We start from the raw sequence: 25,756 nt of genomic DNA on the forward strand, positions 1-25,756 counted from the left end.
AACGCTCACATCTGAGAAGCCAGGAGGGCAGCAGTGCTCGCTGACAGGCCTGGCACTGCCCTAGGCCCCATCAAGAGACAGGCAGAGGCGTGTCTGCATCCATACTCACAGCTAACCCACTGGCGAGACATCTCCCCAGGGCTAACCCAGTGCTTTTCTGCAGCCCCTTTCCTTTGTAGGTGGGGGCCCAAACCAAGACCCAGGATCATTTCAAATGCCACCACAAGGCAGCCACCTCTGGGCAGGAGATGGCAGCTGGCAAGAAAACATGGTCATTTGGCACATACATAAAGAACTGGGATTTATAAAGGAACCTAGGAGAGTTAGGCACCCAGATCCCAGCCCCCACCCCAGGTGAAGCAGAGCGTCATGCACCCAGGTGAAGCTTAGTCAGGAATCCCAGCTCTCGTGGGCTCGGTTTCAACAGGAGCTGTCAAGGTTCAGAGCGACTCCTGGCCAGAGCTGAGCTGAGCCTTCGGGAACCCGGCCCCTGCCCAGAGCAGCTTGGCACACGGGCTACACTGTGGAGCATCCTTCCCCAGTGCCTACAACTCGCTGCCCAGCACCCCAGGCAGGATGGAGCTCGCTCCGTACCTGGTGATGAAGGTGCAGTCGTGGATGAGGCTCTCCTCCAGGATGATGCCAGTCTGCTCGTCCCCCTCCACCAGCACCCGATTGTGGTACCACCGGATGCGGGTGCTGCTGTCCAGGTAGGTGGCTGTGCACTGGAAGGGCAAGCGGTCACCCTGGAACACCACCTGGCGCAGCGAAGGGATCAGGTGGTGGGTGTGCAGCTCCGGAGTGCCCACTGTAGGAAAGGGCCGAGATACCTGGGTGAGCCACCTCATCCCGCAGTGGGGCAGGGAGCGCCCTCCGGCTGTGCCCAGTCCACCTGGGTCGCTCATGACCAGAGGCCCCTGTGGGTCATGATCCACAGGCAGGGGGTGGTCTCGGTCCCATCCCTAGCCAGACTGGTGTCCATGCCACAGAAACCACCAGCCCAGCTGGCACTAGCTGACTCCTTACTGGGCCCACAGTGAGCCGAGGGGATTGTCCAGGGCCTTGGCAGTCAAAGGCCTGACGGATGGCTTAGGGGCTGGCCCTCAGAGACTCAGCGCTGCCCACCCTCTGCCCCCTGCGAGCGGTGCTCAAGGCCAGGCTGCCTCACCACACTGCAGCTGGCTCTCCCGGATGCTCCTCAGCGGCTTGGCATGCAGTGGGCTGGGGTAGATGCACAGCGTCTTGTCGGAGATCTGAGCTGAGCGGTTCCTGGACCAGGGCAGCGTCCAACGCAGGTTGCAGTCGCACGTCAGGTACTCAGTGGCAAAGTCACTGGAAGAGGCAAAGCCAAAGGACTGGAGTCAGGGACGGTCGAGGCCCCACAGAGATGGGGGTTGGCAGAATGAGCCCAGCTGCTGCCAGGACTACCCCCCCACATGCTTCAGTGGCTGGGGAGGGCTGGGCACGAGGGTCCGGGCTGGGACAGGTAGCAGCTCAAGGCCTGTCCCCCCACGCTCACTGCAGGAGGCCGGAGTGGCACAAGAGCGGCACACAGAGGGCGTACCTGTCGCAGCAGGACATGGCAGCTATGCATACCGCTGTCCCCATGCCAGTCTGCACACACGTGTAACTGCCAGAGCACACACGCATGTGAGCACACCACATCCTCAGGGCACCGGGCATGAGCGCACATCTCTCGCTCAGCTCCCTGCCGGCACGGAGGCAGGGTGGGTGAGGGGGGCCGTGCGACGCGCCCTGTCCTCTCAGAGCAATACTCACACGACTTTCAGAGATGGCAGCTCGTCAAAGACGCCAGGCTGGAGGCTGGAGAAAATATTCCCTGATATGTTCCTGTGGGAGGAGACAAGAACCGGGCTGGAGCTGGCAGAGGTTTGGCGGATGCGCTGTGACCTGCTGGGCAAACGCACCGAGCCAAGTCCCAGGGCAAACATCTCTTGGCGCAGAGCCAGGGGAGGAAATGGACATTTCCAGACACTGCAAAACCTGCTCTCCCAACGCTTCTGCCTCGGGCTCCCCTGGGGCGGGAAAGCGCCTGGCTCCAGGGAGCAGGTGACAGCTTTCGACTCATCTGCTAAGACTGCTGAACTGGGACCTTAGAGAGAGCTCGGGTGCAGGGACGGGGAGCTCTGTGCTCATACAGCACCTGGCCCATTGCGGGGCTACCAGACACAAACAACAACGAACACCCTACGTTCCATAGAGCCAGAAGGACTCCATAGATCATCTCCTGTGTATCTCAGGCCAAAGAATTCGCCCCAGCTCACCCTGTATGGAGCCCAACCACCTCATTCAGCCTCACCTCACAACTCCCTCTGTGAGGGGACGAACACTATTATCCCCATGTTACAGATGGGAAACTGAGGCACAGAGCAGGGACACAGTCTGTGGCAGGCCCAGAAATAGAACCCACGGGCCTATCTCGCCACAAGTGTTCTGGGGGCCCGATGACATGCAGGAAGTGCTGAGTATCTGCCCTCTGAAAACCAGGGCCCTTTAGGTCTCGATTTTGGGGGCCCAAAATCACTAGTCACTTTGGAAAATGTAAGGCCAGAAGTCTTGATGCCCAGTCCCCAGCTCTAGTGATCAGGCAACACTTTCCCCAAGCGCTGGGATGAGAACCCAGGAGTCCTGGGGCTCACTTACTCCCTCTCACTTTACAAACTCTCTCCACACCCTCCATCACGGATTATACAGAGATACACACTGAAAACTCAGGGCAAAAGTTTGCTTTTTGCTTTAATCCAATTCCCCCCAGAATCTCTCCAGCCATTTCAGTCCCTCTCAGCTTTTGTTCTCTGGCTTAGCCCCACTCCCCACCCCCTCCCCTGGCCTGGTTTTATGGAGAAAGGCGAAAACAAGAGGCCCAGCCCCTCTTGCCACTATGTCTTGGGGTTTTAAAGCTCACTTTGATCAAGAATGCACACAATCGCCAAGCAGCACTTAATGAGCTCCCCACACAGGTGGGGACAGAGGAGCCCACACGACAGGCTGAGCAGCAAGGGCCTTTAATGAGCTCCGCGCTGAGCACTACCTTCACCTGGCAGACAGACCTTTCAGCCATCGTCACACGCAATCTCCTGCAGGAGCTGCTCTGAAGCGTCTGCCCCCAGGAGCTAAATCATGCTGTGCTTGCGACCCACAGAGAAATGGAGCTACTGGACAGGCAGCCAGCTGGGCAGGCTGAGTGGGAGGCTGGGAGCAGCCAGTGGGGTCTGGCTGAGGGGCAGGCTCTCTCCTCCTTTCTTCCCCACAGACTCCCACCCATGTGTCTAAATCCAAGAGGCTGAAGATCAGAGACAACAGCACCCTGGGTGGGCGTGTGTCCCTATGATCCCCTTGATGCCATCTGGCAGAGGGCATAGAGGGTGCACAGAGTTTTATAGGGATCCCTGGGTCAGTTATATGCACAATAATTCATTGAAGGGGGCATGTGAGGTCTCTAGAGAGAGCTAGTAACACACTGACCACCACAGCCCTGGCAAAAGGATAAGGGGACGCTAACAGTTACGGAGTTACGGACCTATCCTGGAAATGACGTTCGTAAGGTCTGTGAGTTAAAGCAGGGCACTGGTGGTGACGGCTGTTCCTTCCTAACAAGCAGGAGGTGCTTATCTATCACTTGGGTCAGATGTCAGTCAAGCACTGTATACTTTCCAGTGGATCCCTCTCTGCCTCCTGAGCCACCTGATAATTGCAATTCTGAAACCAATGGGAGCTTGCACAATCTACAGGAAGGAATCTTGGGAGGGCGTCCGATTCCTGAACAAAGATCAAAGGGTTGTTTTGATCTGTCTGGGGTTGCACAGGGACACCCTGGTATTGTCACCCAGGAAGTAAGCAGTGGGCTTGCTTCACAAACAGAAGATCCTAGCCAAGTCTGGCTGTTATACGCTGGAAGGATGTCGAGTGAGCATTTCCTCTTCTGGCATAACAACATCCTATCAGTTAAGTTTAGGCTCTCGCAGGCATGTCATGAGTCTAGTGTATATGTAACCCTTTGTTTCCAACATCTCGGCTTGCTATCACTGGCATCTCTGCTCCTTGTTAAATAAACTTGTACTGGCTCCTTCTGTAAACAAATCTAAGTGCTGAGCGTGAAGCAGAGCTGTAGTCTCGGGTGTAACTGATAAGATGGGAACAGCAGGGCTGGTAATTTGGCGAGTGCCCAGTGGAACAGGGGCTGGACACGGCTGGGGGATGCTCTGGGGACTTGGGCTCTGGAGTGTCTATTGCTAAGCTCTGGCTGGTGGAGGCCTGGCTGTCCCATGCTAAGGGCGGGTGGTAGTGAGAGGGGTGGCAGGAGAGGCTAGGCTTTGCTCCATCCCTTGCTAGCAGAGAGGAGGGAGTAGGGTCCTGCTGCCAGGTGGGAAGGGGAATGAGGCCGAGAGCGGCAGAGCAAGTGTGGGGGTCCTGCTCCGCAACAGCCGAAAGCCCCTGGCCAGCGCTGTGCCTGTGGGCAGGTGTCCTCCAGGGAGCCCCTCCCACGGGCCCCTCCCGGGTACTTACAGCCGGAGGAGGTTGGTGAGTCCCTGGAAGATGCTGGCACTGAGGCAGCCGATGCGGTTGTTGGAGAGGTCTCTGGAAACAAGCAGAGGGGACGTAAGAGCGGTGTGAGCGCTGGAAGACAGCCCCGCACTGGGGCAGGGCCGGCTGTGCCTTGCTGGGGGGAGTCTCTGGTGCTGCAGGGAGCAGTGCTGTAGAAATGAACCAACTGACAGGATTCAGGCACTGCTGCGAGCGGGGCAGCAGCGGCTCGGAGTGCGCCTAGCCCCACTGGAGGAGCACAGCACCTGCCCGGTGTGTGGGGCAAAGCCGCAGGACAGGTAGCTCCCAGAGTCAGGCTGTTTCAAAGCCCAAGTTAGGGGCACCGAGAGGGGACCCTGCGTGGATGGGGTCTGGTCTGTGCATTGGCCCCTGCCCATGAGCCAGCGCTGTTGCGGAGGGAGGGGCACGGCAGGCTCGACTCTCCCAGAATAGCGAACAAGAGGCCCGGGGCCACTTACAGGCGCTTCAGCTCCGAGAGGCCAAGGAATGCGCCAGGCTGAATCGTGCTGATCAAGTTGTTCTTGAGGTCCCTGGAGAAAGAGAGAGAGAGAAAATAAATAGAAAGGAAGCCAGTGGCCGGCAGGAGGCTCCATATCCTGGTGGGAGGCAGAGCAGCCTAGAACAGTGCTCCTGGCAGATCACTCCCCACACGTGGTGTTGACCCAGCTCAGGGGAGCCCAGACTGGGTGCAAACAGCCCTGGAAGGTCCCTGGGACAGGCAGCCATGGCACCAACTGGCAAACACCTGGTACACCTAGCCTGTGCCACGGGCCAAGGCTGGGTTGCCTGAAGGGGCCTCCTCCTTGTCCTCCACTTGCCCAAGGGGAGTGGAATGATGCACTGATGCCAGCAATGGCTTCATCCACTCACCTGCTCCATGATGGGAAAAGAACTTCCAGAGACGTCCCAGGCTGCTGAAAAACGGGGCTGGGACATCAGTGCCATGTCTGGTGGCACCTCTTGTGAGGAGGGTGCCTGTCCACTAGGAACTGGACTGGCACCCCCTTCACCCGATTCACACTGGGGCTGCCAGCAGCCCCCGATGGGAATGTTCGGATCCCACCGCTTTGCACTGCGGTCCCATGACTGTCCGAAATGAGGGCAGCACTGGGGAGACCCCTTGCCGCTCCCAGCAGCCAAGCACGTATCTCGATCAGCAAGTGGCAAGGCTGGAAGGAAGGAGTTGGCAAGGACATTCTTCCCAGGAGGGGGCAGAAGAAATCCTGGCCCAGGTGGATCCCATGCCATGCAGGATGGGCAGGTCTGAGAGAGACAATAGGATTGAAATAACCTTGACCCGGACCCCTCTGGTGCCTCTTTCTATAGCCAGCCCCATTCTCCAGTGTGGGTGTCAGGACCCTCGCGGCTCCACTGCACCGCACTAGGAGTCTGCAAGCCATTCACAGGCAGCCTCCAGGGTGCAGCGGAACACTCACCGCCTTCCCACCGGCAGCGGGCAGCTGTGAGCCAACTCCGCAACTTGTGTCCTCGATAGCAAACTGTCCCAAACTAGAGCAGCACGGGCACCAGCGTGGCAAGGGACAGAAACCTCTTGGGGACAAAGCCACATGGGGGGAAGGGCCAAGAAGTGCGAGGGTTAACTCGGGGTTTGCAAAGTGCTTTGAGGTCCTGCATGGACAGGGCAGCAGAAAGGGACCCTATTGTTGTTCCTGCTCAGGGTTTAGATTCCCCAGCCAATCAGAGCCAGGAGTTGCCAGGGCTGAGAAGTGCTGGGCAGGAACCTCATTAGCAGCTTTCAGTTCAATCTCTCTCTAATTATCTCTCAGAAGGGAACAGGGAGCAAGGTTGGAAACTGTTACAGCTCCCTGCTGGGCGACTGGTTGGAAGGAGGGGAAGATGCCAGGCCTCTCTCTGTGCTCACGAGCGCTTGCAGACTTGGAGCTCTGCAGAGAAGGACAAGGGTCTGCCCAGCAGCCCCTCACTGGCTGAGCTTGCCATGCGTGCATGTTCGGTGTCCCCACGTGTCAAATAGTCCAGGGCGTCCTTCCAGACAGGAGACGGAACGTGCATCCCAGGACAAGCTGACGGTTCGCCACGTCCCAAGAGCCAGTGCGTGGTGTCGCTGGGAGTCCATGGGGCTCCATTCCACGCTGCTTGTCCTAGTCAGCTGAGTGAGTGAGAAACCCCAAGAGCCACGAGCAGCAAAACGTCGCCAGGGTGCTGTCATGGAAGTGATGTCAGGACTGTAGAGGATCCCATAGAGGATGGCACCCTTCCTCCCGGACGCGGGAGACACTCTCCACAATCCTGGAGCAGAACCAGCATGCCCCATTCAGGGACGTTCCCATGAGGGGGGAGATAAGCTGGAGGAGCAAGGCTGGATCCAGATCCAAGCACACCCAGGGTTTGGTGGGCTCAGGGCTCAATGTCAGATTGAATCAGCAGTGCAGCCACCTGGAGTTTCAGCATATTCCTTTCCATGCATGGTGGCAACGATCTAAATCTCTGCCTGTATCTGCAGATCAACAATTCACTCCCCTTTGCTTTTACACATGGGGACTGATTTATTATCTGTAGGCCATCCCCCAGGAACCCAGCCTGGCAGAGGCAGACATTGGATAGGGGAGGTGATGCTTGGATCAGTTGCCTAAGCCCCAGAGGTTGCTTTCCCATTAAACCCTGCTTCAAAGAGTCCTTGGAGCTGCCCGGGGTCCATTATGGTTCTGCAGCCTGTTAAGAACTCTTGGCTTTTAGATTTCTCTTTGCTCTCTAGCCCTGGGCCCCTCCCAGCTCAGAAACTACTGCTTCTCCTCCCCGCTCTCTGCTTAGACAACTCCACGGGAGAGACTCACACTCCAGCCCACCCAATGTGCGTCTGGTAGGTTGGCTGCAGCGCAACTTGCTTCATCTGCACGGCGCTAAGGAGGACAGCAAAGGTAAAGCCACCCTGGGAGAACCCACCTGCATATTTGTGCAAGGCCCCTCCTGGACAATGCCAGCAATGTCTCAGCTAAGAGTCTATGGGCTGAATCCCACAGCAGGCCAATTGCTGCTGAAGATGTGCCTGCCTAGCTCGATATGGCCAGAAACTGGCTATGGGTCTTTTGTCACTGGCACCGTTTAACATTGGTTCATATGGACATATGTATGCGTGAGCACGCTGCATACAAGTATAATTTCAATCGTCCTTCAAATGATCCTTTTAAAAACTGCCATGTGCTTGCATTAGGGGTACTCAGTAACAATACTTAGATGGAAAGTGCTTTATTCAAAACTGGGCAAGTATCACTACTTCCCATCTACAAAGTGAGAAACTGAGGCATGGGGCAATTAAGGGCCAGAGAAGGGCTCAGCCCCAAGTCTAGGCCAGAGTTTCAAAACTACCCAGCACCCCACCGCTCCTGCTGTGATTCTCACGTCCATATTTTCAAAAGAACTCAGCACCCAACATACTGAACAGAGTAGAAAAACAGGCCATCAGTGACTTGCCCAACGGCACAGCCCTTTGCCACCTCCTTCCCACCAGGGAGCCTTCTCTAGCGTGCTCCCCACGCACACATGGGCTCAGATAAGGGAATGTTTTTCTGAGCCAGAGAATGTCAACAGAAGGAAACAGCTTAATCCCAGTGCTCTTAAACTGGGGCCTTCCATATGCCACCTGGAGAACACTTACCAGGCTAGCTCCGTATCCCAGCATTCAGAGCCATGCTGTGCCCCACAGACACTCCCCACTGCCCTCGTAGTGAGATGGGCCTGGGGCCTTCAGTAACATGAAGCTGTCGGCCACCTATTTGTACCAGATCTGTTTGCCACAGTTGCAGGGAAAGGGGGCTGTCCCATCTGTACCAGGTGTCCCATTTCCTGCCCTGAGCCCTCTCGGAGTAACCTTACCGGACGGATCTCATTTCCTATAATTGCATAATTTATGTCCCATGAGAATCCTGCAGCTCTGCAGTCTCTCTGCTCCCTCTCCCTTCCCTGGCAGCTCTCCAACGACCCCACGTCTTGAGGCCCAAATGGCACATCGGAAACATTCCACACAGCTTTGCCCCCCCCCCGAATCCAGAGCTCTACACCAATTCGGGTAATTCTATCCTACCTATGAAACTTCTTCCGCAGTTTCAGCTGGATACAGGATCCTTCTTTCCCTCCCGTCCTGTGCTAATGCTTGGCTTGTGTGTTGTTATATCAGTGGCTGTGTTCCACCCAAGAAGCAGCTGCATGCCAGTGACGCAGTTTCCAGGGATGGAGGGCACGATAGAGACTCATGAGTCTCTTGTTACTGCCACCAGGCTGGAGCGGGGAGAAATTCCTTGAGGAGACTCCAGTTTGAAGCAGCTACCCTGTTGCAGAGGAAAAGACCTAAACCACAGGCCAAGCCATGTACTGCTGCTTACCCCCATGGACCATGCGGACATGGGACGTGCATTTTGTTGGTCCCCAGAACCCAAACCTGCCCAAGTAGTTTAGCTTTAATGGGTTGAACCAATTTCCATTTTACTGCCTCTTCCGTTAAACTTCTGCCCACCTCAGCTTACGAACATCCCTCTGCCTCCAGACTTTGCCTGGCGGGCCCCTGAGTGGAGACATCTCTGCTCTCCGGCCTGGGGAGACAGCCAGGGAGAAAATGACACTTTGTTCCCATTACAACCAACCTCATGCCTGGAGAATTCACTCAAGTAAACTGGACTGCGAGCCCTCCTCACCCGGGGCCAGCACAAACACGCTCTTCCCAGCAAGGGGAGGGAAATGGGACACCCTGCCTGCTGCCACTGGCTGCCCGGCAGAGAGCAGCCGAAAGAAACTCTGCACAACTCCCTCAGCAACATCAATCCGCCCTCTGGAGAGGTTGGGAAATTCTTCAGCCAGGACGGCTCTGGAGCTGTGCTAGTGACGCATCTGGTGCATCCCACCTAGCACTGCGGATGGGCTGGGCAGGGCTGCCCCAATGCCACTGCTTCAGAGACACTGTCACCTCCTCCCAGCATGCACTGAGATACGCGTACCTCTCTCTACGCTGTATTACTGGGGCCAGACTCTGTGCCCCTCCTGCCCTCTAGGAATCCCCCATGGTGCAGGCAGTGCCTCATAGATTCATAGATACTAAGGTCAGAAGGGACCACTCTGATCATCTAGTCCGACCTCCTGCACAGCGCAGGCCACAGAATGTCACCCACCACTCCTATGAAAAACCTCACCCATGTCTGAGCTATTGAAGTCCTCAAATCATGGTTCAAAACTTCAAGGAGCAGAGAAGCCTCCCTCCAGTCAACCATGCCCCATGCTACAGAGGAAGGCGAAAAACCTCCAGAGCCTCTCCAATCTGCCCTGGAGGAAAATTCCTTCCCGACCCCAAATATGGCAATTAGCTAAACCCTGAATATATGGGCAAGATTCACCAGCCAGATACCCAGGAAAGAATTTTCTATAGTAACTCAGATCCCATCCATCTAATATCCCATCTCAGGGGATTTGGCCTATTTACCCTGAATATTTAAAGATCAGTTACTTACCAAAATCACATTATCCCATCATACCATCTCCTCCATAAACTTATCGAGTAGAATCTTAAAACCAGATAGATCTTTTGCCCCCACTGCTTCCCTTGGAAGGTTATTCCAAAACTTCACTCCTCTGATGGTTAAAAACCTTCGTCTGATTTCAAGTCTAAACTTCCTGGTGGCCAGTTTATACCCATTTGTTCTTGTGTCCACATTGGTGCTGAGCTTAAATAATTCCTCTCCCTCTCCTATATTTATCCCTCTGATATATTTATAGAGAGCAATCATATCTCCCCTCAACCTTCTTTTAGTTAGGCTAAACAAGCCAAGCTCCTTAAGTCTCCTTTCATAAGACAAGTTTTCCATTCCTCGGATCATCCTAGTAGCCCTTCTCTGTACCTGCTCCAGTTTGAATTCATCCTTTTTAAACATGGGAGACCAGAACTGCACACAGTATTCTAGGTGAGGTCTCACCAGTGCCTTGTATAACGGTACTAAAACCTCCTTATCCCTACTGGAAATGCCTCTCCTGATGCATCCCAAAACCGCATTAGCTTTTTTCACAGCCATATCACATTGGCAGCTCATAGTCATCCTATGATCAACCAATACTCCAAGGTCCTTCTCCTCTTCCGTTACTTCTAATTGATGCGTCCCCAGCTTATAACTAAAATTCTTGTTATTAATCCCTAAATGCATAACCTTACACTTCTCACTATTAAATTTCATCCTATTACTATTACTCCAGTTTACAAGGTCATCCAGATCCTCCTGTATAATATCCCGATCCTTCTCCGAATTGGCAATACCTCCCAGCTTTGTATCATCTGCAAACTTTATTAGCACACTCCCACTTTTTGTGCCAAGGTCAGTAACAAAAAGATTAAATAAGATTGGTCCCAAAACCGATCCCTGAGGAACTCCACTGGTAACCTCCCTCCAACCTGACAGTTCGCCTTTCAGTAGGACCCGTTGCAGTCTCCCCTTTAACCAATTCCTTATCCACCTTCTGATGTTCATATTGATCCCCATCTTCTCCAATTTAACTAATAATTCCCCATGTGGCACGGTATCAAATGCCTTACTGAAATCTAGGTAAATTAGATCCACTGCATTTCCTTTATCTAAAAAATCTGTTACTTTTTCAAAAAAGGAGATTAGGTTGGTTTGGCACGATCTACCTTTTGTAAAACCATGTTGTATTTTGTCCCATTTACCATTGACTTCAATGTCCTTAACTAATTTCTCCTTCAAAATTTTTTCCAGGACCTTGCATACTACAGATGTCAAACTAACTGGCCTGTAGTTACCCGGATCACTTTTTTTTCCTTTCTTAAAAATAGGAACTATATTAGCAATTCTCCAATCATCCGGTACTATTCCTGAGTTTACAGATTCATTAAAAATTCTTGCTAATGGGCTTGCAATTTCAGGTGCCAATTCCTTTAATATTCTTGGATGAAGATTATCTGGGCCCCCCGATTTAGTCCCATTAAGCTGTTTCAGTTTCGCTTCTACCTCTGATATGGTAATATCTACCTCTATATCCTCCTTCCCATTTGTCATGCTACCATTATCCCCAAGATCCTCTTTAGCCTTATTAAAGACTGAGGCAAAGTATTTGTTTAGATATTGGGCCATGCCTAGATTATCTTTAACCTCCGCTCCATCCTCAGTGTTAAGCGGCCCCACTTCTTCCTTCTTAGTTTTCTTCTTATTTATATGGCTATAGAACCTTTTACTATTGGTTTTAATTCCCTTTGCAAGGTCCAACTCTACTCGACTTTTAGCCTCTCTGACTTTATCCCTACATCTTCTGACCTCAATTAGGTAGGTTTCCTTGCTGATCCCTCCCATCTTCCACTCCCTGTATGCTTTCTGCTTCTTCATAATCACCTCTCTAAGATGCTTGCTCATCCAGCTTGGTCTACAACTCCTTCCTATGAATTTTTTCCCCTTTCTTGGGATACAGGCTTCCGATAGCTTCTGCAGTTTTGATTTAAAGTAATCCCAGGCCTCAACTGCCTTTAGATCCATAAGTTCTTCAGTCCAATCCACTTCCCTAACTAATTTCCTTAATTTTTGAAAGTCAGCCCTTTTGAAATCAAAAACCCTAGTTGCAGATTTATTTTTGTTAATCCTTCCATTTAGTTTGAACTGAATTAGCTCATCATCACTTGAGCCAAGATTGTCCCCTACAACCATTTCTTCTATGAGGTCCTCACTACTCACCAAAATTAAATCTAAAATGGCATCCCCTCTAGTCGGTTCAGCAACTACTTGTTGAAGGAATCCATCAGCTATCGCATCTAGGAAAATCTGAGCCCTATTATTATTACTAGCACTGGTCCGCCAGTCTATATCTGGGAAGTTAAAGTCTCCCATGATCACGCAGTTTCCATTAGTATTTACTTTATTAAAGACATCAAAAAGGGCTCTATCCATAACCAAATTAGATCCCGGAGGTCTATAGCACACCCCAAGCACTATCATAGGAGAGGCTTTACTAGTTTTCTTCCCCAATGTAATTTTTGCCCAGACAGACTCTGTCTTATCCATTGCATCGCTTCTTATTTCTTTACATTCTAACTCATCGTTGATATACAATGCTACTCCACCCCCTTTACCTTTGTTTCTGTCTTTCCTAAACAGCACATACCCTTCAATACCTGTAGTCCAGTCATGACTACTATTCCACCATGTTTCTGTTATCCCTATAATATCTGGTTTCACTTCCTGCACCAGTAGCTCTAGTTCCTCCATTTTGTTACCTAAACTCCTCGCATTGGTGTATAAACATCTTAATTTTTGCTGTTTGGCCTCGCTCACATTTTGTACCCTATTAGGCACAGTCATTCTACAGCCATTATAACCTATTAGACTAGTATCCACACCGCCCTCGCTCCTTATATACATTCTCCTACCCATGGCTGTATCCTTTCTTACTTCATCTTCTTCCCTCTCAATGCTAAAATCTGGCGTGGAGATTTTCCGGACATCTCCCATCCATCTCCCCCCACTTTGAGATGCCTCAAAGCATCTCCTGCCCCTCACTCTGATGGAGCACCCAGCCCATCTTTGGGGTCAGCAGACAGACCCTTTCCCTGTCCCAGGCAGTGAGGTCCAGTGCGCAGGGCACTGAATGGGGACTCAGGAGACCTGGGCTGTGTTCCCAGCTCTGCCACTGATCTGCTGGGTGACCTGGGCCAAGTTACTTCCCTTCTCGGAGCCTCTGGCTCCCCTCCCACTCTATGCCTGTCTTCTCTATGCAGATGATAGGCTCTTTGGGGCAAGGGCTGCATGGACAATGCCTCACACTCCCGGCCCCAATCCCAGTTGGGCCTCTCAGTGCTCTGCCGTACGGGGTAAGTAAATAATAATCTCCTCATCTGGGGGCACTGACAGTGATGAATTGCCAGCGTAAGTCTCCAGCTGCAATTTGTGTCTTTCACAAACACGGGTTCCTTGGCCGAGGAAAGGAAGAGAAAGTTAAAAGAAGAGTTCCGTAAAGCGTGATCGGAACTGAGCTAAACACTTCAGGAGCCAGCCCCCTGTCATGGGGCACTTGAACGCCCGGGGCACCATCTCTCATCTCTCTTGAACGCCCGGGGCACCGTCCCAGCATTTCTCCCAAGTCACCATCTCTGTTCCGCTGGCCATTTCTATTTTGATTGATTGATGCTCTTCATTAGCATGCTGGACATTGTGTCATCCCTTCACTCAACACCCTCCTACCAAGGCTCCAGGGATCACCATCGACAAACAACTGAGTGGGAGCAACCAGCCCGATGCTGTGGCTAACAGGGCTCGTGCGATCCTTGGACATAAAAAAGAAGGGTGTGGTGAGCAGGGAAGTGATTTTATCTCTGCACACGGCATTGGTGGGACCGATATGGTGCCCAGGTCTGGTGCCAACATTTTTAAAAAGATGCTGAAAATTGGAGAGAGTGCAGCCAAGAGCCACAAAAATGATTCGAGGGCTGGAGAAAATGGAGAAGACTGAGAGGTGACTTGATTACAGTGTCCAAGCACCTTCATGAGGAGAAAATCCTGACTACAAAGAGCTCTTTGATGTAGCAGAAAGAGGAACAACAAGACCCAAAGGCTGGACGCTGAAGCCAGACAAATTTAAATGAGAAATTAGGCACACATTTTTAACAGTGAGGTTGATTAACCATTGGAAGTGGTGGATTCTCTCTCTCTTGATCTCATCAAACCAAGACTGGCTGCCTTTCTGGAGATCTGTTTCAGCCAAACAACTTACTGGACTCAATACAGGGGTAACTATCTGGGTGGAATTTAATAGCCTGTGACATACAGGAGGTTAAGCTGCAACTCGATGAATCTATGGTTACTAGGACTCTGGCTTCTTTGTACCATAGCCAGAAGGTGAAATCTCTCTCACCCGGGCCACTAGTTACCATCCCCCTGGAACCAAGAAATGTGAGTCTAGCGAGATCCGAGGGGCCAAGTCACCCAGGATACGATCCCGCTCCTCGCTAATATGTACAGTGCCAGAGCATGTCCTGGTTCTGCCATTCCCCACAGCTGAGCTCTTCCTCTGCAGATGGAATGTGCTTCTTGTCCTGCAATCTCCCTCCACTGCTGGAGCCAGAATAACCACTGGCCTTGGCAATCATTTCAAAAAAATAAGAGAGAGAGACCCAAGTCCATAAAACTAATAAACCAATAGAAATGCCCTGAGGGACCAAGACAAGAGGAGCCTCTTAGTAATGAGGGTGGATGAGTTCTGTGGTTTCAACTGTGGGGAGCCAGGAAAAGGATTTTTATTTAATTGCAGTGAGATAAGGAACAAGACAAAGCAAAGAAAGCAGCTAACAAAGGAGCCAGTGTCGAGGGCCCTGTGCCTCGCTCAGCCTATGCTGGGTAATCAGGAAATACATTGTGCTTCGGGGCTCATACCCCTCTGCCGCACCTGGTCTCTCCTGCTGATTCCCCCGTTGGAGCCTCAGACCCCAGGACACTCAGTGAGGGAGGGGACAGGGGTATTCCCAGTGGGGCTTCCATCTTGCAGGCATAGTGCAGTGAGTGTCTGGTTCTGGGAGGGCTCTGGTACCTGCAGCTCCCTCCGGTTTCAAGAGGATCTCTCCAAATAGGCCCTATCCTGGGAGAGGCAAGGCAATCGCAGGGGAAACACCAAGTCAGCAGTGGGGTATCAGGGCTGGCCTTGCTCCAGATGGAGTCAGCAGGAGTTTAGAAGGAGCAGGCCCCTTGACTGCAAGCTCTGCTGGGTAGGGAACCTGTGCTGGGCACAGTCTGTTTAGCACCACGTGCTCTTACGGTGACATACATACATAGGGCGAGTTACACTGTAAACACAAGCTCCTGCCTAGGTCAGATTCACATCTTTGGAGCACAGGGTCAGGATTTGACTTGAGCTGACCTAGACTCAATGTACCTAGCAACTCCCCAGCTCCACTGAGCAGAGTCAGCACAACCACCAAGGGGAGAAGGAAACACACTTTCGCAGGGTCGCTGGAACTAGATGTCATATTATATGGAGCATCAAACAACTGGCCTACAAATTAATCGGGGGCTCATTTTAGAGGGTGCATCGTTCACAATATCTAGAGAGAGACACAGCTATTAAGGCCAAAAGGGACCATTTGTATCATCTAGTCTGACCTCCTGCCTAATGCAGGCCAGAGAGCCTCACCCAGCCATCCCCACATCCAGCCTGTAACCTGTGGGTGAGCCAGCCACGTAGGCAAAGTGCTTTTTGTCCCACAAATATTCAGAACAAGCAGGCTGCAAAGGTCCCATTAAAAGGCAAATCCTGTCTCAGCCTGAAGTGAGGAGCCACTCTGTGATATTCTCCTGCCCGCTGGATAGGTCTATTTCTTAGGCACTAGCTCTGGGGAGGGGAAAGGCAGAAGATTCGCAAAGGCTACAACAGAAAGCTCCTGCCTATGGGCAAAGTTGCTTCTGGAGATGCCTTATCCCAGGCACTAGAGGCATGTGATAACAGCACAAAGCCATTGTCAACACGATCTCAAAAGGGCTTTGTTCTTCGCCAAGCTTGGAGGAAACTCATTCGGTTTATTAGCTTGATTGTAGCATGTATCTAATCACAGCTGCAGAGCAATAGCAGGCTTGCGCCAAAGTCGAAGACTGAGGGATACGCATACGGCAGTGAAGAGGGCAAACCCCCCCACACACACACACACCCCCTCAGACACGGGCATGTAAAGATTAAATTACAATCAGTAAATGTTCGTGTCAATTTCTCCTTCCAGTGCCACCCAAGTAACTACAAAGCCGTCTTCCTCATTAATAATCAGCATTTACTGAGAGGGAAAATCAAACGCACATGCAGATGGCCTTAAAGACAGCACAGAGTTGGCAATACAAGCCCAGCACGGACCCTGAGTATGGACTCTGCCCGCTAGCCACCTCTGAAGCCCACACTGCATTGTCTTCACTAGTCCTGTTACCTGCAGTAGCTGGATTCCAGCTAGCTCCGGTCAGCTAACCCGTGCACAGCTTCGGCTGTGTAGACAAAGCCAAGAGAGAAGTAAGGGAGGGAAGGGCTGTGGCCAGGAGAAAGGGCGATCCCAAATGCCATGAGGAAATGGCTCCTTTACCAAAGCTTGGCAAGCTGAATTTATGGTGCAGTGCCATCTCAGCACATCCGGCCAGGGCTGCTGGGGAACGTTTAAGGAGCTGAAGCACTTGGAAGAAGGAATAAAATACAGATTTTATCAGTAGGTTTTTTTCCTACTTCAAAAACAAAAAAAGACCAACAAAATAAAATAAACCCTTAAAATGCGAAGGGGTGGAGGTGCGGGACCCTGACTCCAACGCTTCCAAAGCAAGCAGGAAGCAGACATCTCTGTAGGGCTTTTGTTTGCTCCCCCGGCTGATAATTCCCTTTAACCTATCGGGTCTGGAAGCAGCTCTGCTGTGAGCTGGGGAGGGCAAAGTTAATGGGGGAGTGGAGGTGCTGCTTGTTTTTTCTGCTGGGATCTCAGACGGAGGTCACCCCCTCTGCATGTACAGCAATCTCCTGGGCTGGAGAGGAGTGTGACCTTTTTTGTTTTGTTTTATGACAATCAAACATTTTCAAACTTCAGAACAGGATCCATTTCACTCCTAAGTTTATCTAGATGGGCAAGAGAACAAACCTCACCACCTGCCCTTCTCTAGCATCTTCCCTCCGGGATCTCAAAGTGCCAGGCCAGCCTCAGAGCCTCCTTGAAACGTTTGGTGTCATTTCCCCCCATTTTACAGATAGGGAAGCTGAGGCAGAGAGAGAAGGGGAAAGGGATCTCTGGGGGGAAATTGCTGGGAAATAGACCCAGATGCAGGAAGGTTGAGTTTGTTTTGGTTTTTGGGAGTACCACATTTTGGATTTAAGCCATGACTTAATGCAACAAGATACTCAAGGAACCACCTTGTGAAAGCAGCCAGGACCTCCTATCACCCTGGTGGGGAGATCTGGTCACAGACAAAAAGTTAGGACTGCAGCCCCAAACTACTCCTGCCGCATTGACCACCTAGCAGAGAACAAATGCTGCTGGCCACACATACAGCCGCTGCTAAGCCAGACCCAAGAAGCAGCAGACGCAAAGGGTGTACAGATCAACCACACAGTATTATGGAGGCAGACGGGTGCAGTTGTGAAGCAGGAGGTGCGTAAGGACAGACCTCAAGAGCACTGGTTAGATGGTGCTAAGTGCCTCTTCCTTGTGCCTGACTCTCTGGCCTAGAGCACACGACAGGAAACGGCTCTAGTGTAAGTGGAAACATTCATCTGGAGCAGAGAACACCCGCGTGCAACAGAGCGGGAGCTCCGGGCAGAGTGGTGACAAGGGGGAAAAGCTCCCCCACAGTGTGCCTGCTCATGCGAGTCAATCAGCACGTGAGGGCCAGTGCGCCTGGCAGTGCGAATACCGCAATGAAGGAGGGTCATTTCCCTAATTCAGGGCTTCTCAGCTTTTCCCAGACCATGGCCCTATCTTACAAGAGAAAATGAGTCTCCCATCTGGGGGCGGGCACACGCACGCACGCCGCACACACACACGCACACACTCTCTCTCTCCCCCCCCCCGCCCAGGACAGAGCTTCGGGTGGGCTCTGTACAGACCTGAGGACAATTATCTAGTTGTTCTAAACAGCATCAGGCTTACTTTATGGTTAGACCATAAAAACCTCCCGCCTGGAACGCAGCTATCTTGCTTCGGATTCCAGGACAGCAAATTTTGATGGTGATTTTTGTTTTTATAATGGGGGCATTAATTTCGTAGGGCCAGAGACCCAAGAACTCAGTTAACACAGGGGCTCCCAATCACGCCCCTGATGACTACGATGACCTTAGCGGAATCAGAATCAGAGAGGATCGCAAGGCCCGATGCAAAGAGCTGCACAGGCCAAGCCATTTGCAGCACACAAGTGCGATAGGTTCTACAAAATCCAGCAACTATGCTACATATTCCTGAGTGCCATCTATTGGCACTTTGTCTATTAACTAACTATTGACATACACACAATATAGTGCAGTCCTGTAACAGGCAAAAGTCTCCATATCTTGTTAGTAAACATAACACGGAGGGTTGGATTGCTTTGGGTAACTCAAGATGCCATGGCATGTTTATTTAGCAAGAGTTGGGTCATTAGACCCTGTGCCCTGACCAACCTCCAACGCTGGTAAGAACATTCGGCAGCCCTAAGTTCCCTCTGCCGTTTCAGTCGGACACCGTTCTTTGCTTCCTCTTTATGCTGTTACAGTGTGCCCTCTCAGAGGTGGCTGCCTGTCAGTGGTGAGCTGAGTAATCCTGATAATACATCCTTTATTCCCTAGGTGGGTTCCTGCGTTTGTAAGTAGTTCTGCAGCCCGACATGAAAGGCACGGGATAATCAAGGCACAGTCTTACTCTCCCCCTGAATTTCCCACACCCCTCTGCATAGCTGATCCTAGAACAGTTAACTCCCAGGTATCGCCAAGCAACGGGCACCCCGCAAGCCACCCTTTGCTTGGTGGTTTTACCATGTATTTTGCTAGCCACTGGCAGTAGTCCTAAGGCCGCCAAACCCAGTTCCCTTGGGATTGTAGGCAGCAATTCAATCGCTAGCTACACAGATGTAAAAACAGTGCCCTTTCCATGCAGACTGCAGACCCCCTTCCTTTCCAGGGACCTTACTTCCTCAGGTCTGAAGAGGGCCAAGAGTCATGGGCCAAAATTCAGATTATGAAAATATTTCATGACGCATCACAGGATGACCTCATCTCTGCACACACTCTGCCCTGCCAACAAAAACAACATAACCCATGTTTGGTTTCCCAAGTTCTTTCCAGAGGAAGCTGGAGTCAAGAGGAGCAGCTCCATGAGATCTAGGATTTTTATTAACTCTTGACTGACCACTGCTAAGCATGCCAACTCTGTAGATCGCAGCAAATCATAAAGGAGATTGCTGCACCGGAAGCAAGCTAAAATATCAAATGATACACTGTTCCCTGGAAATAAGGACTGTTTCTACCAGGCTGCTGGGTGAAAGGCTGTGCATCTGGGGATCTAACCCTGTTGCCTAGGCTTGAGTTGACTCATCTGGAAATTACCCCCGATGGTTCCTTGGCATCCTAAATAAAGCAAGCCAGTGGCCCACGTCCAGCTCCCATTGGACAAGACCATCACAGCTGGCACCAAGTGACCATGCAGAAGGCGACCTCAGCCAAGACGCCAAGGATTTGATGGCCATGGAGATGAAGCTCTCTCTCACACACTCTAGGAAGGGCTTCCTCAGAGAGCAGTGTGTGGGGGAGGTTTGCCCTGCTGCATCTGCTTTGTGGACAAGAGGACAACCTTCATCCTTCAGGGCTGGGAACCTGGCACCTTCCATGAACATGAACACGTGGGTTGAGTAGGAAAAGCCCATCATACCCCATGCTCCCCGTCAGCAAGGTGCCATCACAAAGCCTCAAAAGCACACTCTCAATTTTAACCACACAGCTAGCCCCATTGAAGTCAGCGGGATTATTCACGTGCTACCCTGACTGTGGCCCTACCAACCAATGAATACGCAAAGAGTCCTGCATTTGGCAGGTGAAAACCAACCTAGGAAGGTTTTTCACCATGAGAGCTTTTGAAGAGAATGGGACAAAGCGACACTGAATAAGAACTGGCTCAAAAGCTCATCACAGATGCCAGAAGGAAAGCAGCGTTAATGCAGATAAAGCCGTGTCCCATACCTATCTGGACAGGGTCAATCGACTGATTCCACAGGGCTTTTCCACTGGAAAGGCTCCTGGAGATGGAGGAAGCACAAAGGAAATGATCAGTGGGATTCTGCTACGTATCAGGGCTCCAAGCAGCTGCTTTGGGCTTGACCGTCTCTGCGTATGGTTCCTTGTCATTTTGCCTGGGGATCCCCATCTCTCACACAGTTGGCCCCATTCATATTTTCTCTTCGTGCATTTCACACATAACAAGCAGGTGTCAGTGGTACCCAGTCTTGCCAATGAACAGGAAACAAACTCTATTCAATCCCATAATGCTCATTAATCCTTCATTGCCTGAAAGGGGCCAAAGAGGAGGTGGAGGGATGGAGGTCAGAAGGAACGACACCCCACCCAATCGTGCACAGCATTGCAAGAACTAGCTAAGCACAAGACATGGGTTATCACCTTCCTCTGAAGCATCAGGCAACGGCCACTGGTAGGGAAAGGAGACTGGACTAGATGGACCAGTGATGTGATCCATTACAGCAGACCCTTGGGCCCTTGAAACCCTGCACGTTCCCTATGGAAATTCACATGGATCTATGAAGGGAAATTCTCCCTTTAGCTCATAAAAGGCTCTTCCACGCCCCTGGGCTTCAAACAGTTCACTGGGCAGGCTGGGAAACAGGAGCGCAGCATCCCCTTGCCCCTGCTCACCATTCCTAACCAGACCCACGTCCCGGCTTTGGAATGGACAGTCGCAGACTGGAGTGTACGTTCAGCTCATGTTTTCCTTCAGGTCTCTCTTCAAAGCTGTCTCCTCTCCCCCCCTTCTTTTAACAGCTGCTGCTCCCTGCTGGTTTTGTACTGCGTCCATTTAACACTTATCTACTGACAACTCCGTCTGGCGTTAAGCGTAGTGCTGGGTGTCCAATCCAAACAGAACAACTGCACTTCAGGAAGGGGAAAGAAACGCATCGCAAACGTTCGTTGCCTGGCTGTGCGGTCAGCAAATGCTCCAGTTCATGAGCCCTAGGTTAATCGGCGCTGAGCATGTGCTCTCTCTCTTTTCTTAGCCTCCCTGGGCTTTCGGCTCACTTTTACATGGTCTGGATGAGCACAGAGCAAAGTTCTGACCTTTTTACAGCCCGGCTTTACTAGGTGCAAACAACCAAGTGGAACCGGTAGCACTCCTGAACTCTGAGCAGCCTGTGCAGTTTAGTAGCTTTACTGCCGATTTCCACCTCTTCCCTCTGACAGGTTGGGGCACGGAGGAGAAAGCGAATCAGAGTTGTCCTCTACCAGCAGCTAAAGAATAGCTGTAATACTGTCACCTTTTGCAAGGTTACAGGCCTGGGTCAGGCAGGGTTTCCTTGGAAACATCCCCAGTTCCAGCCCTTGAGAACATTGGAACCACTCATCTCAGAGTGGGATCTTGGCTTGAAGGGTTTCCAGCTGGGAAGGGTTCTTTGCTTCTAAAATTTCCTTAATGATATTATTGGATCTGGGGTGGAAAGTTAGCTGTAGGTCAACAATCGTTACTACTTCCACAGGCATCTTTCATTGCACACTGGTACATAAGGCTCATGTCACCCACTACTCAAGTCTCTAGGGTGGAACACAAGGCATTTTAACAGCACACAACAGTACTACACAGTAGTTTAGGACTGGAAGTGAATACGCTGATCTCAGCCACGGTACCAAGTCCAGCTGAGTCTGCAGGGAGCTGGAATCAAGGTCAGGACATCAGAGTCAACAGCTCTCCTCTTTAAATCCAACGTGGTGGGAGCATTAATGACCCAAAAGGGGTCACCTTTGTTTTCAGATCAGGCAAAGCACCCCCTTGCACCACGTTGTGGGCACTTGGTTCAGCACATAGCAGAAGAGGAAAAATGTCTCCAGCTGAGCTGACAACCGGGATTTTTATTTCCTTGTGGGTCACATAGTAATCGAGGATTTACAATGGGACTTTCACCATGGACTTCAAGGGGGAGCAGGCTGGGCGGGGGAGTGGGGGGAGGGCTGCAGCTTGGAAGGAAGAGATGCAGAGGCCCAAGGGGGAGCAGGCTGGGCCTGGAGGTGACAGGGAGGCAGGTGCCCAAGGAGAAGTAGGCTGGGCTGCTGGTGGTGGGGAAACAGATGGGGACCAGAGGGCACAACCCTTCAAACACAACCAGCCTTCAACCCAAAGGGAGCCTGAGTGACCCAAGGAACCACCTTGCACAGCCACATGTGGCACTAGGCAGGACCCCTCTGGCTTTGGCTTCTGCCAGCAAGAGCCTGGTCCCCAGTGCAGCAGGCAGGGACAGGGGGAGGCACAGACCGTGCCCCGCAAGCAGCACCCTGCTCTTGGAAGCCTCTGTTTTGATAAGCTGCAGTTTTCCCTTCTGAAAAATGCTAGTATCTCACTGGGGCTCTGGCTAGGTTCAGGAAACAACATGGCGTGTGAACTGCTTCCCAGTGCCCTCCGAACCCCCATGCATGGTGGAGCTAGGGGAGACGTGCCGCATGCCAAACCCGCCATCTGCATGTTATCAGGGAGGCAAAGAGTTACAGCGAATCATGTGTGCATTGATGCTGCCTCCTGTTTGCACCTCTTCACTCAAAACTCATTTGCTCTCCTGCCACCAACTGCTTGGATTCCCAGCCTCTGAGTGCAGAGGCCCTGCACTGCACTGGAGAGAGGAGCCATCATTCCCACCACTGCCAGCCAGGGACCGCCGCGGGCAGGGCAGCAGCCAAGGGAGAACAACTGTAAATGGCAAGCAGGATGGTACCCAGATCTGGGAGCCTTGTGCCTCGCAGTGAATCCAGGCAGCATGCCCCTCATTCATTGTCCCTGCACAGGGAACTGCTGCTTCTCTGTATCTGCGAGTCGCATCATTTACAACCATCCCTAAAAACATATACTTCAAAACCACTGACTAGAGACCCCTCCTTGGCCAAGCAGAGAGCACCAATGCATACTGTATCCAGGTGAACAGGGGGTGCTGAAGGAACAGCTCCGGCTCACCTGGCTGCAGGCCGGGTAGGTTTGTCAGTGCAGGCTCTGGGAGCTCAGCTGCACTGACACTCAGCAGCCCTTCCCTTAGATCATCTCCACCCCCTAAAACCACATTCTGAAACACAGCTCAAAATCTGGACTCTCCTGTGGCCCATCCACATCCCCTGGGATTGGGGAGCTGCGCTAGGACCCTCCCAGGAGCAGGCTTCCCCTTCCTGGCTGGCCTGGGAATCCCTCTCTCACAGCACTCAGGGGAGCACCGGCTGCCGGTAAGGGTGGAGGCACACGTATCTAGCCATCAGCATTCCTTGCGATTCCAGACATGTCACAGAAATTGATGGGCCAGACCAGGGGCCATCAACTACTATTATTATTGTATTGCTCTTCCATTGAGGCACCCAGTCAGGGGCCAGGATCCCATTGTACTAGCACTATACAAACACAGAACAAAGAGTCTCTGCCCCACAGAGCTTCCAGTCTGGGGAGAGGAGAAGAGAAAACAAACAGACACATACAGATGGGGAAGCACAGGAAACAGTGATCTCCTGGTCAGCTCAACAGGCAGTGGTCTCAGTGCACCTGAGGCGCACTGAGGCGCCTCATAGTGAGCAGTCCTGAAATGCCCTGCTCAGGGTGGGCAGGGCTTCCCCAGCAGCTAGTGGTGAAGCACAAGGGTCTCCATCCCTCCCATGCAATAAGGAACATCCAGGTGATGTTCCAGGTGAGAGCAGTATTAAGCTTTGAGGCCTCCCTGCTAGACTCCCTTGGGCAGAACCCTCTCAGGGGCTCTCTTTGTGCACACTTTTTACAAGTCACTGAAAACCATCTGAAGCTGGAGTTTAGCAGGATGGGTGAACCCTCAGTGAATCCCTTTCAAGCAAGGAGAAATCGCAGTGTGCTCATACTGCTTTGGGACAGTTCCTTGGATACAGACCAAAGACTTCCATAGCCTGAATGTAAACAGCCAGAGATAATATAAACTCTCCATTCCGCGCCCCTTCCAAGTTCATCCAGCGTTCCCTTGGGACAGCCGAGTCCCTGGGACTTTAACCCAACATTCCACCACTAACATAAACAAGTGACAATGGACGCAGCAGAAGCGAATACCACAGGCTTTATCCCACTCAGCCCCGGCTTCCTGACTTGCTGGGCATGCTAAGGATGCAGACAGGCATTTGGGGTTTTTAAAATACAATACATTATCCTGCTAATGACACAAAGCCGGAACCAGGCTCTAAACTGCATTTGGAGAGAGCTGGGGGAAGGCAAGGAAAGGGCTGAATGCCTCCTGCAGAACTGCTCACCCAGCAGGAGGGAGACCCAGCCGGGGTAAACTGGTACAGCTACTTCAACTTGGATGGGGTAGCTTGATTCACTTCAGTGCAGCTATGACAACAAAAGAGATTCAAGTCCAGGACCTCCACGGTAGCATCCTCCACTTCCAGCTCCACACACAGGGCCACTTAGACAGGCAGACCTGCACCGTCTCTATGCATGAATGGGATAATGGTACTCAGAGGAGGGAGTTAGGTTTATTAGGAACTGGGGAACCTTTTGGGAAAGGAGGAGCCTATACAGGTAGGATGAGCTCCACCTAAACCAAAGCGGAACCAGATTCCTGGCTTGTAAAATTAACAAGGGCATAGAGGAGTTGTTAAACTAAGGGCTGGGGGAAAGCCAAAAGGTATGGAGGAGTACAAGGTTCAGACACAGACATCCCTTAGGGGAGGATATTTTTAAAGGGGATCCTAATAAAGAGGGGAGGATAGATGTTGATAAAGTACAGCTAGGAACTGAAGAGAACCAGTCAGATGAAAGAGTCTCATTCAATTACACCACGTAAAAACAGACAACAAAATATTGACAAATTTTGTAAGTGCTTGTATACAAATGCTAGAAGTCTAAATACTAAAATGGGGGAACTTGAGTGCCTCGTATTAAATGAGGGTATGGATAGAACAGGCATCACAGATGGAATGATGATAATCCACGGGACATGGTAATACCAGGCTACAAAATATACTGGAATGACAGATGGGCTGGTGGGGAAGTGGGCACTATATGGGAAAGAAAGCATAAAGTCAAATATAGCAACAATCTTAAATGAATCAAACTGTACCATAGAATCTCTATAGATAGAAATTCCAGGCTTGAATAATAAGAATATAGCAAAAAGAAAAGGAGGACTTGTGGCACCTTAGAGACTAACAAATTTATTTGAGCATAAGCTTTCGTGAGCTACAGCTCACTTCATTGGATGCATTTGGTGGAAAAAAAACATGGCTGCTACTCTGAAACCTAAGAATATAGCAGTAGAAATATACTACCAACCACCTGACCAGGATGGTAACAGTGATTGTGAAACGCTCAGGGAGATCAGAGAGGCTACGAAAACAGATAATGGGGGACTTCAATGTCCCCATACTGACTGTGAATGTGTCACCTGAGGATGGGATGCAGAGATAAAATTTCTAGGCTCCATTAACAACTGCTTCTTGGAGCAGCTAGTCCTGGAATCCCAAAGGAGAGAGGCAATTCCTGGTTTAG

At 51.5% G+C, this 25,756-nt stretch overlaps 1 protein-coding gene across 1 annotated transcript in view; it reads right to left on the reverse strand.

Moving 5' to 3' along the window:
• ADGRA2 (adhesion G protein-coupled receptor A2) overlaps positions 1-25,756 on the reverse strand; it is a 108,190-nt gene that overhangs the window by 18,514 nt on the left and 63,920 nt on the right. Inside the window, 5 exon segments of the mRNA XM_043502918.1 lie at positions 595-808; positions 1,169-1,332; positions 1,780-1,851; positions 4,528-4,599; positions 5,025-5,096. Of these exon segments, the coding sequence (XP_043358853.1) occupies positions 595-808; positions 1,169-1,332; positions 1,780-1,851; positions 4,528-4,599; positions 5,025-5,096 (594 nt within the window).

The sequence above is a fragment of the Dermochelys coriacea genome, chromosome 26 (genome assembly GCF_009764565.3).
Source record: "Dermochelys coriacea isolate rDerCor1 chromosome 26, rDerCor1.pri.v4, whole genome shotgun sequence".
Taxonomy (NCBI): domain Eukaryota; kingdom Metazoa; phylum Chordata; order Testudines; family Dermochelyidae; genus Dermochelys; species Dermochelys coriacea.